At 36.1% G+C, this 12,319-nt stretch overlaps 1 protein-coding gene across 1 annotated transcript in view; it reads left to right on the top strand.

Moving 5' to 3' along the window:
• LOC122558352 (uncharacterized) overlaps positions 1–11,988 on the top strand; it is a 22,567-nt gene extending 10,579 nt beyond the window's left edge. Inside the window, exons 2-4 of the mRNA XM_043706819.2 lie at positions 6,864–7,002; positions 8,429–8,568; positions 10,488–11,988. Coding sequence (XP_043562754.2) covers positions 6,864–7,002; positions 8,429–8,568; positions 10,488–11,301 — 1,093 coding nt within the window. The 3' untranslated portion in view covers positions 11,302–11,988. The remainder of the gene's footprint in view (positions 1–6,863; positions 7,003–8,428; positions 8,569–10,487) is intronic.
• The last annotated feature ends 331 nt before the right edge of the window (positions 11,989–12,319 follow it).

Raw genomic sequence — 12,319 nt, 5'->3', positions numbered from 1 at the left:
TCTTTTTCTTTTTCTTTCTCTCTCTTTTTCTTTTTCTTTCTCTCTCTCTCTCTCTCTCTCTCTCTCTCTCTCTCTCTCTCTCTTTCTCCCTCACCCCCCGGACAAACACATTATACTTAATCTGCTGGGTTTTTTTATATGTCAAATTTTTGTTTTGGTTTTTATCTTGAATAACATTTTGCACTACTACTTTAATTCAAAGATTCTCATTCATGTAGTTCATACAAGTCATTAATAAGTTTTTTAAAAATGTAATAGCTTTTTGTTTTTTCTTTGCTATTTGCTTGGCTCAAATTTCAATTCAAATTGTTTACATTTTTACCTCCTATTCCAATCTATTTCAGGGAAATTAAAACTAATTTAAGATTTATGCCCTTAAAAATGATTATTTTCCCTATCTATGTAGGGAATTTTGGTTAATTATAGCTTTCTCAGGATGAGATGCTGACTTAAACAGGTAGCCTTATTGACTTGATCATTTATTTAAATATATTCAATGAGGCTGTAAGTTTGTAAAATGCTATTCTATGGTAGTGTAGAAAGGGTTTTGCAGCCTTTACTGCTTGAGCTTTATGTATTTTTCTTTCTCTAACTTTCTGATGTGACCCTTTCACACACCAGTTTATGTACATACTGTCCTCCTTGAATATTTTCAGTGACATTTGTAAATATCTTAATGCAGCTGATCAGTTCCAAAGTGGCTTCCCAAGTCATGCACCAAAAACTTTCAAGTTGCACCTCTCTCTCCTTTCATAAACAAATATTAAAATTTCATTACCGAGGAGTAGTGAGTTTAGGAGCTTGCTGCACCAGAGTGGTTGAGGTGAATAATGTAGGTACACTTAAGGGAGGTTAGACATGCATTTGAGGCAGAAGGGAATAGATAGTCAAGATGGCAGATTTTAAATGAGATGGGAGGAAGCTTGAGTGCAGCATAAAGACTGACTGCTCAGGCGAAATGCCTGTACTCTGTGTATAACCTAAGTTTTAATACCATCCATTCCTGGATTGAAACTTGATCTTAGTTGTATTGCAAAGTTGTAGCTAACCGGCTGTCCTAGATTTTATTTTTAAACAAAACGTAATGGGGGTGTGGAATGACCATGTGTGGAGGAATGATACTCATCTAGTGAACTTTAACAGAAAACCGAGTCAGATGGAATGATATAGGGTAAAGCAGCTCTGCATAAATACATACATTAGAATTTTTTTTTTCTTAAATTACTGCTGTTCAAGATCAGGACAGACTTGTACCCAGAGATTGCTGAGTCGTTCCTTTTTGTCCTATTTCTTGAGGTCTCATTCCTAAAGGTAAACTGTGATTCAGCATTGGAATCTGGTGGATCTAGAATCTCGGCTGGGTACAACCGATACCAGATTTGTTTCCAAAAATAAAATGCATCTCAAATGAATACAGTAACTTTTACTTGGGCCTTCGTACTGCATTTTGTGTGGCTGACCCTAGTATATTTTTAATAATAGAAATGTAAGGACTTCTGAAAATCTTTAATTTTGTGCATTTTTTTTAAAAAGCCAAATCACAGAAGAATCTTGGTGCCAGTGGATCCTAAAATTGCAGAAGGGTTTCCTTTTAATTGTACAAAATCATTACCTTAAATTTCTTGCTTATGAATTCCTGAACAATTGATGACACAAATTATTGATCAGAAATGAAAACTAAACAGAACTTCTATTTTGTCATAATTCTATACAAATTGTGCCCTGATCCATTTCTGCTGGCTGTATCCGATATTATAAGTGCCTGACTCCAATGTTTCATTTTCTATGCTTGGGGATGCCTGCCATTTCTCAACATTTTGGTCTGTTGAATTTGATTATATAAATCGCAACCACATAAAATTATTAATCCAAAATTACTCGACAACAGGAAGGTTAAGTAAAATGAAAGTACACAAATTTCAGCCAGTTCTTATGACCTCTTTGTCATGAGTATTTTATATTATAGCTGTTTCAATGTCTTGCATCCAGCACTGTCACCTACATGAATAAGTTTCCAAATAGCACTTCCTCCCCTCTTTGGCTTGGCTAGGAGATGCTGATGACTTCAGGAGAGTTGCAAGATAAATCGACTTGCAAAGGAGATCCTCTGCTTCCATCTGCTTGTGCCTGAACTGTTGCATGTGCAAACACAAATGGTTTGATCTCATTTGGGTAGATATTTGTGTGGAAGGAGAGGAACCTGGTGCGGTAGACATAAAACATCATAAAAATGTATGAATGTAAGGTTAACCATAGTTTTGATGCTTACTTGGAAGTAAACCAAAGATATTTTGCCAACCTTTTGGAATACCGTTTTGAAGAAGACCTCTTAGAAAGTTTTGTCCAACATTTCATGGAACATTTTCTATAAAACCCAGGAGCTCCAATGTGCTTATATCATTTTCCAGAATATTTTAATCTTTTTGTGGACACATAATTTTCCAGAAATGCATCTAATTTTGACTTAAGGAGCTGTAAAGAATCCATCTTTATTGCCTTCTCTGGAATACTGTTCCACAGGTTAAGTAAGACTTCCAGGCATCCAACCTCGTCCCCCGTCACCTAGGGCTGATTGGTGAGCCTTGGCGATCTAAATTAAAACACTTATCTACCAGCATTATATTCATTTCTTTAATAATCTTAAACTTTAATCATGTTCTCAATTTGCTTCTCTTCAGCAAGTTTAAACATTAAAAAAAGTCAAGTTAAATCAGTAATTATCCTAATAGGCCTACTCTTCAGAATCACTACAGTTTTCATGAGCGATGACCAAATGTTGGACAGTTAATAATTGTTATAATCTAACCCAGAACTCTACTTGCTTTCATAACTTGCTAAACTGAGCTTGCAGTATATTCTTTCTCCGGCATCTTAGCAGAAACTGTTCTACACCATGGCCTTAGTTGTTTACCTCAGTACATATCTGAACATTTTGTCAAATTCAAGACATTTACCAGTCTTGGGGCCTAATTTCCCAATTGATCCAATCTTGGGGGCACTTGAATTAGATTAAATTCATTTATCATCTTAAATTGAATCTCAACTGTTGATTGATTGATTAGCTTTCTTTTGTGACACAGGTTTTCTGTTTCTTTTTGTGTTGAGGTCCTTTGTAAAAGACTGTTATGTAATCTCTACATTTTAATTGATGACTTTGTTCCCCTCCAGATCCTGAATAAATAAGTAAAGGACATCCAGTATCCCCAAGGTGTCTCACTCTGGTCTATGTTTATTGAAAAGCAAGCCCTCCTTAAAATTTACCACTTGCTGATTCATTAGCCTTTTCCTTTACCATTCACTTCACTTCCTGATACACTTTGCGTCAAGAAATTAGAATAAAATGAAAGAGTACTTGATCCACGATTCGGTGAGGGTAATTATCTTGGAGTTATCCAGTGGAAGTCATGAACCTTGGTCACTAAAATAAAGAATGCTTTGAATTGGATCGAAATGGGAGGCAATCATTCTGGTAATTTGGGTAATCTGTAGAGGAAGGAGGAAAGTAAGAACACAAGAAATAGGAAGCAGGAGTAGGACATTCAGCCCCTCAAGCATAACCCACCATTCAACAAGGCTATGGCTGGTCTGCCCCAGGCTTCATGCCAGTTTATCATGAGGTGTAAACTCCCTGATATTTCAAAAATGCATCTATCTGTTCTTTAAATGTTTTCAGTGATCTAGCCTCCACAGGTTTCTGGGATAGAGAATTGCAGACATTCACTAACTTCTGAGAGAAGAAAGTCACTCCGGTCACTTTTTTTTTTTAAGGAGTATCCCCAAGTTCAAGATTCCCTCATAGTGCAAACATCTTATCGACATCTACCCTGTCAAATACCCTCCGATACTTTGTTTTACGCTTCAATAAGATCACCCACCATCTTTCTAAACTGTAATGGATACAAGTTTAGCTGTTATTGATAAGGTAACTCCTTCAACCCAGGAATGAGTGTAGTGAATCATTTTTGAACTGCCTCCAATGCCAGTGTGTCCATTCTTAAACATAGGGTCAAAACAGTGCATGGTACTTCTGTACAATTGGATCATGACTTGCATATTTTTAAACACCAATCCTGTAACAATAGAGGCCAAAATTCAGTTTGTCTTCTTAATTACTTCATGCACCTGCATGCTAACATTTTGTTTAATAAACAAGCACATCCCCCCAATCCCTCTGTGCTACAGAGTCCCTTTTTGGAGTTGTCCTCCATTTAAAAAGTAATCTGCATTTTGATCCTTCCTACCAAAGTCCATAGGGCACACTTTCCTACATTAAACTCCATCTGCCAATTTTAGCCCACTCACTCAGCCTGTATATGTGCTTTTAAGGATACCTTATTTTCTCATCACAACATACCTTCCCATCTATTTTTGTATCATGATTACATCTGGATACATTACTTTCCACTTCCTCTGTCATTCAATATAAATAGTAAAGACCTAGAACTGATCTTTCTGGCACTCCAATAGTTATACCATGCCAACCTAGAAAAAAACCCAATAATGCATTCTGTCTTCTGTGGGTCCTCAATCCAAGCTAATACATTACCCCCAATACCACAAGTGGGTCTGTTCTTCTCTTTATAAAACTGCTGTTCTCTTTATCTCTTCATCTCTTCTGTTCTCTCTCACTCTCTAGATGCTGGAGATTGTTTTTTATGACCTCTCTCTCATTTAGATTTCTCTGGATCCTTCACTGTCCTGCTCAGTCATGGGTAAGCGGAATGAGGACACAGTAAGAGGAACTAACGTGAGGAACTTTATCACAAAATTAAATGCTGGGATTGGGATTTGTTTTTTTATTTTTATTATTACAGGGAAAACCTCAGGAATAAATACTAAATGCCCAGCAAGACAGAGGGAGAGAAAATAGTTGATTTCTTGAAGGTATGGAGTTTCCCTCTCTTCACCTATGACAGGAGAGAGTGATGTTGAGGATTAACAAAGGGCAATAATTGACAGATAGTACTTGACAAGAGGGAAGTGAAAAGACTTCATTCTTTTAGGAGAATAAGCTTCCTAAAGCGGGAGAGATGATTTGTGGATTCCAGTCTTGTACAAGAGCCAAAATATATGAGCAAACTGAGAAGTCTATTAAAGAATCGTCATTGCTCAATTGATGTAAGAGGGAATGCACAGAATTAGATAAAGTGCTTGAGAGAGCGGTAAATCCAATGAAGATGGAGGCAAAGGAGAGACAAAGTAAAAGGTTATAGGCAAGAGATGATGGTCAGAATAGTCCCCATCCAGCTACAAGTGAAGATCGAGGATGAGCCAATAAGATAACCAGCTGTTAATATTCTGCCCAAGTGAGAATTGCTGAAACTGTAAGAAGATTTTTTTTTCATTATTGAATTTCTGTGACATTAGCAATGCCAGAGTTTATTACACATCCCTAAGGTAGTGTTGAGCAACCTTCCTGAACTGCTACAGTCCAACTAGTGTAAGCATACCCAAAATGCTGTTGGGGAAAGAAGTTCCACGTTTTGGACATAGTCAAAATGAAAGTAATGGCAGTTTATAGTTTTAATAACACCAAACAGATTAACTGACCATTTATCTTATTGGTACTTGCAAATTGTGAAAATCTGTATTTTGAGGAAAATACTAACTACAATTCAACTGGACTTCAATAATACATTTTGCTAATGACATGAAGAGCACCTTTGGAAATACAATTTGTTCTTTTATTTCTGGCTATGGTTTGGCTGTCTCCAATGAATCTCAGCATTTTGGGATAGTCTTTTATCTGAATCTTTGTCGTTTTATTTGTGAATGCATTAATGCTAGAAACCTAAATACTTAAAAAACTGCTGGGGGAAAATGACGGATTCAGCTTTTCAGCACTGTCTACCTCCTGAACTTTGTTTAGTCACAAATTACTCAAGACTTGGGGATAAACAAAATAACAATTAAACAAACATGTACGTAAAGATCTAAATTATAAATTAAAGCTAGTATCTGATTCAATACAGTCTTTCAAAAAGTGAAACAAATTGTGGCTCAACTGTAGGCATAGGCTTTTAGCCAGCTAAAAATACAAGGCAGGAGAAAAAGTATACGAAACTTTGCAAATTAGTAACAAATATAGTAATGAGGATGGTAGTGTCATCTAACAATATCTGAAATGAAAGTAAAATCTTAAATATTCCACAAAGACCACCTAAAATGTTAACTTGGCTTTTCAGATGGTAATAACAAAGTTTTACAGGATCAGAAAAATAAAGCACAGAGGAGGCATTTGACCCAATGTGCCTAGTTAGTGGAATCTTAGTTTTGCCAAAAGTCTTGCCTTTTGTTTTCAGTTCAAGTATTATTTGTTAATTTTTGAAAATTATTTTTGACTTTAAAGAATCTGCTTTGAGTGCAGTGCATCTTAGATCATAACTTTTCTTTTTCTTTATATTGCATCTTGTTCTTTTGCCAATTAATTTTCAACATTTTACTTTAGTTTGTAGCCAACACAGAGCACCAAGATCCAGTTTGGAATAAAAAAACTCGTAGTGCATTAAAATTTGTACTAAACAATTGAAAAGTTTTAAATTAACGTTAGTATGTAGAAAGAATTCCCAAACTTTATGATCATGTGAAGAAACCTCAGCACTAGAAATGTGTATCAAAATCACAATTTGGCACTCTTTTTTTTTTCCCCCTGGTTATTAATTTAAGTGGATAATAATCATGCACAGTCAAACCATCTATATTTTTCTCTATAATGTGCAAGATTCCCAACTGATAGCACAAATTCTGAAATGACCCTCCTAGAATAACTATCTTATGTAAAAGCTAGCACTCACTTTATTGAGTGGAAAGGTATTTAATTCCCCAAAATATGAATTTATTTTGTCTCCAATCTTTACTTTTAGGACAAACCTTCCAAAAGAAGTCATGGCCTTCCCGGATTTTCCATTTGACAGTCAACTCCCTTCTTTCATCCATCATAGTGATGTGAGGTCATATCTGGAACAGTATGCTGATCACTTTGAAATTCAGCCCCATGTAAAGGTAACCACACTAGATTTTCTATTATAGTGGTTATAAAATGTTAAAATAGTATTTTAAAATAAATGGAACAGAAACCAAAAACAACACAAAATACTACACTGCTGTGAAGATTAGGAATTTCCCTTAAGCAGTGGAAAAATGGGCACATAATTGGGCAGGTTGGCACCAAGGAGATAACCAACCACTTCATCACCCGCACCACAAGTATAGCCTCTTTTGGTCAGTTATCTTCGATCTGTAATAATTTATGCAAGACCAAGGTACTGGACTTAGGTCAGGGAGTAAGCTCTTATCTCCATGACCCTCAACCCCAGAATCTCCCCCAAAAGTGCCTACCTTTCTTGGCACTGTCTGAAGAGTGGTGTTCCAGCAGCTGCCACAGCCTCTGCCATGGTATTGTCAAGTTTTAAGGACATTGAGCTCTGACCAACAGCTTCAGATGGGCGGAAGATCCTGCTCCATGTCTGTAAGATCCAGTGGATTTTCTGATTTAGGAAGGATGTAAGGTTGTCTTCATGAAACATTCCTGCTTTCACAGGAAAATATCACCCACTATCTCTTCTCTAAAGTCATACTGTTGGATATTAGTTATTTTCAATTCTTAGCTGTAAATTTTAGTACAATTTCTATGCAAAGTACAAGGGTAGAATTTCAACTTTGGCTGTATGGCAACATTTCAGTTAAAGTGGAGGAGATATTTTTAGATTAGCAAGTCTATTGTTCTAGATAACAATCCTTAGGTGGTTTTTTTTTTGCTAGTTAAAATTATTAAGGATTATGAAATAGGGTTGCTTAATGGAGTTGAGAATTAGATCACACATCATTCAGTTGACTGATGGAACTGGCTTGAGAGGCTGAATGGCCTGCACTGCCCATTGCTATGTAGTTTCCTTCTCTACCTCCCATTGATTTTCAACATATTTCCTGGTGATTAAACATCTAGCAAACAGCAAGTTCACCAACCTTCATGTATTACTTCTGCAAGATGTGACTCTGGATCTTTTCTTCCTCATGGGAATGACCTGTTAAGCTCTGTTCAGTGGTTCCATATAGTAAATTATTGTGGATAACTTAAATGAAAGGAATATTGAAACAGATTGTAGACCAAGTTGTTTTTGATCTGCAAGTTGGCACTCATCTCATTTAGGCAGAAGTGTTACTGCAGATGCTGGAGATTAGAGTCAAGATTAGAGTGGTGCTGGAAAAGCACAGCAGGTCAGGCAGCATCCAAGGAGCAGGAAGATCGATGTTTGGGCAAAAGCCATTCATCAGGACTGGTTTTTGCCCAAAACATCACTCTGAAGTATTTACCCATGCTTGTACAGAAGATTAGCAAGAGGAACTCGAGGAAAAGTCTTTTGTTTTACAAAAGATTTGTAATTGCATCTTTAAGAAATATGTGAGTACTTGGAAAATTTTTTCACAGTTTCGTACACATGTTGAACTGCTGAATCCGGTTTCTGGAACCACTGGAGATGCTTGGAATTCATGGGAAGTAACATCTTTAAATCTGAACAATCATTGTCGTAATACAGAGAGATTTGATTCTGTTATTGTTTGCAATGGGTGAGTCTAAAGTATTAAATTTTAACAATGTGCAAGGCTTATTTTTGTAGCCAAATATTTGAAACAGGTCTAGTGATAATTTGTTTTCTCCCCATCCATTTTTCACATTTTTGCAACCAACTTTCTTATAGCCACGTTTTGGCTCAGAGCATCGAACAGGATCTAAATGCTATTAGATGCTTAGCAGCAAAATAAATTATCCATTGATTTAATTGAATACTTTTTTCATCACTGAAATGAGGATACTTACAGACGATGCTCTAAGTAGTATGATTTATTTTTTGACTGATATCTTAATTGTTTATTTGTAAAAATGATATAATGCATGTTCCCCTCCAATTTGACCCAGATTGTAATAAAATAATGGTTGGGTGGTCAGCACTTGACTTTAGTAATCCAGTAAAGGGGACAGCAACTTCTGGCGGTCATTCTGGTGCAGTTAAACATGGAAATTCCAATATACTACATGTATTTTTCCTGCTTCTCTACAATATTTGCTATCCGTACTTTGCTTATAGATTCAGCAATAAACACCTGGGAACATGAAGTTGTGGTACTTATGGGACCCTAGTTAACTTTTGCTGCCCTTGTTTAGTGATTTTAAGGTTTGTGAATTCAGGTATCCGTGAAATTTTTAATAGTGTGTCAAGTCTTAACCATTACTGAATGATGCTGCTCACCAGAGCATTTAATTGGGAGTGCAATTTGTCAGAAGATCATTTTTTCAAAATAAAGTATTTTATACTTTGTCAGCTCTTTCTGTCTTACTCCCATCTCACTCACCCTTTTTTGTACACTATTTTGCATTTAATTATTTTCATATCAACTTTAGGTTGAGACACTCCATGTCTACATGAGGACACTTTAATCTATTAGATTAAAGAAATATTTTGGTACTTGCCTTGCTCATATATGCCAGAGCAATGGCCTAGTGTTGTTGTTATTACTAGACTGTGTTAATCCAATGACCCAGATAACGTTCTGGAGACCCAGGTTCGAATCTCATTCATGGCAGATGTGGAATTTGAATTCAATAAAAATCTGGAATTAAGAGTCTAATGATGATCGTGAAACCATTATTGATTATCAAGAAAAAGCCATCTGGTTCCCTGATGTCCTTTGGGGAAGGAAACTGCTATACTTACCTGGTCTGGTCTGCATGTGATTTCAGAACCACAGCAATGCGGGTGATCTTAACTTCCCTCTGGGCGATTGTATAGGATGGTTTAGAATTGTTGACAATAATCAACCGCTGCATGACCTTAAATAATTCCTGTGATGGATGACTCGCATTCCCGTACATGCCGAAAATGGTACAACTAGTTTTTCTGTATCTGTGGCTTGTTATACTGATTGAGGGAGAGAGTTTGGTGCCAAATCATTGGACTTCCCCTCAGACTGGGATCATAAACAGTGTCAGGAATGAACCTAAGCCTCCAGACTAGCTGTCGATTGAGGAGTCCCTAGCGGGCAGAAGAGTGTGAGACTTATTGTTTTATTTTCCCCAACCTAAGCCTTCAGACCAGCTGTCAATCAAGAACATGCACTAAATAAATTTTTGTTGCCCAGTCTTCTCTTAAGTACATTTAACTGAATTCAAAGAACCGTTTGAATACACTCTGCTCCAGAACAGCAATAAATGCTGGCCTAGCCAACAATGCCCTCATCTTATTATTATAATTATTATTATTATTATTATTATTTATTAATAATATCAGTAGTAATAGAAGGTAAACTGAGAAACTTGTATATAAAATGTACAGTTGTTAATTGAATGTTGGATTATAGCAAGCAGAAATATCTAATTAAATTTTGCTGTCCCTATACTTTGCACAATATATTTTGTAAATCCTTGAGATTTATGGCTGGTAAAATGTTACAATAATTAACTTGGTATGTTCTAATTTTTGTATTTTCAGCCATTATTCTGAACCTTTCATCCCACACATCCCTGAAATTGAACATTTCAAAGGACAGAAAATGCACAGTCATGAGTACAGGTTTGCTGAGCCTTTCACTGGGAAGAATGTGGTTCTCCTTGGTGCTGGTCCATCTGGAACTGATATAGCATTGGAGTTATGCTCAGTTGCAAAACAAGTTGTCTTGATACACAATCATTCACTGATAACTTCCTCAATGCCCCCAAATTTCCTGCAGGTGAAAGGTCTGAACAGATTTTCAGAGACTGGAGTGATTTGTAATGATGAAATGGAGTATCCTGCAGATGTATTCATGTTCTGTACTGGATATAAATATTCTTTTCCATTTCTTAGTAAAAATGTCTGCTTAGAGGTCAAAGATCAAAGAGTTGCTCCACTTTACAAACACATTGTTCATACAACCTTTCCAACTCTCTTTTTTATTGGCTTATGCATGACTGTTTGTCCTTTTCCTTTGTTCCACTGCCAAGTCTTGTTTGCTCTGGCATCTTTAGATGGTACCCATAAGCTACCACCAAAAGCAGAAATGGATGCAGTTACAGAGGATGAATACCAGTCCTGTTTGCAAAATGGAATTCCTCACAGACATTTTCATAAATTGGACAGTCGTCAATGGGGCTATAATGCTGAGTTAGCCCAGTTATCCAAAACTGACCCCTTAGCACCTGTTACAAGGGATCTGTATGAAGCAAATAAGAAATTTAGAAAACAAGATCTGTGTAATTATAAAAGGTATAATTACAAGATAGTAAGTCATGATACATGGATAACAGTGAAGCCTAAACCATTATAAACTTGACTGTCACTTCTTTGATTTGCATCTTCCATCCATCAGACTATCAGCCAGCTAGATATGTTCTATGGAAACCATAGAACATATGAAGCTCTGCAGTGTACAATATACAGTATAGAGGAAAAGTGGTCAAAGATTTGCATTGTCTGAAAGCCTGTCAGTTTTCTTTCTATATACTTAAGTGGATGGATTATTAGATATACTTACTCGTGTGTGATTTGAGTAACCCTTCCAGTAGTTTGTTTTATTTGTATTTGTTGCATTAAAGCAAGCTTACTTACCCAATCTAAATAGCCAGCTGTTGTTGGGAAAATGTGCAAATGAAAAGAAGTACTTTTGCACATTGAATCCCATTTCTTGTAAAGTCATAGAAACTATGCCATTGCATCAGTTTGTTTTTCTTTTGTTAAATGTTATTTGCTTCTTCTAGTGTTTTGCCAATGTTTGGGACAAATCATTTAAGACTGTATAAAGGGGTCGTTTAACTCAGACAGATGGTAGAGAATTGATTGCTCAGGTTTCTCAGAATTACACTAACAAAATTCTATAAAGTTTCAAGCTGGTCTTGATTTCAGACCATGTATGCAAGAAGGAGCTATAGTGTTTGTTTAAAAAAAAAAATCGTAATTAATTCTTTATTAAATTGGCAGCCCTATAGAGAGCAAATAAACAAAATATTATACAAGATACCAATTGGAATTTTGCATTCAGTGGCAAGTGTAAACCTCAGTTTGGTGCGTAAATAGTCTATACCCTTTGGGTCTGATCCATAAACTATAGGCTGCATCATACAAGATAACTGCATCAGCTGGTCTACACCATTCACCTGATAAAGGCTTTAAGTACTGTATAAAATGGAATATTCTATTCATTCCTTATTAGCTAAAATATTTGCACAAACACAATGCAATGACTTACCAAATCTGCCTTAGGTTGCCAATATGTCTTAAAGAATGCATGCATCATATTTTCTACAGTAAACATAACATAGTTATTCTCAACAGTTAGGGCTTTCTCT

This window comes from Chiloscyllium plagiosum, unplaced genomic scaffold (assembly GCF_037043375.1).
Source record: "Chiloscyllium plagiosum isolate Xiang-an unplaced genomic scaffold, Cpla_swu_hap1 HiC_scaffold_17, whole genome shotgun sequence".
Classification (NCBI taxonomy): domain Eukaryota; kingdom Metazoa; phylum Chordata; class Chondrichthyes; order Orectolobiformes; family Hemiscylliidae; genus Chiloscyllium; species Chiloscyllium plagiosum.
Note: the sequence above shows the minus strand (reverse complement) of the source record. Positions and strands in the feature narration are given on the sequence as shown.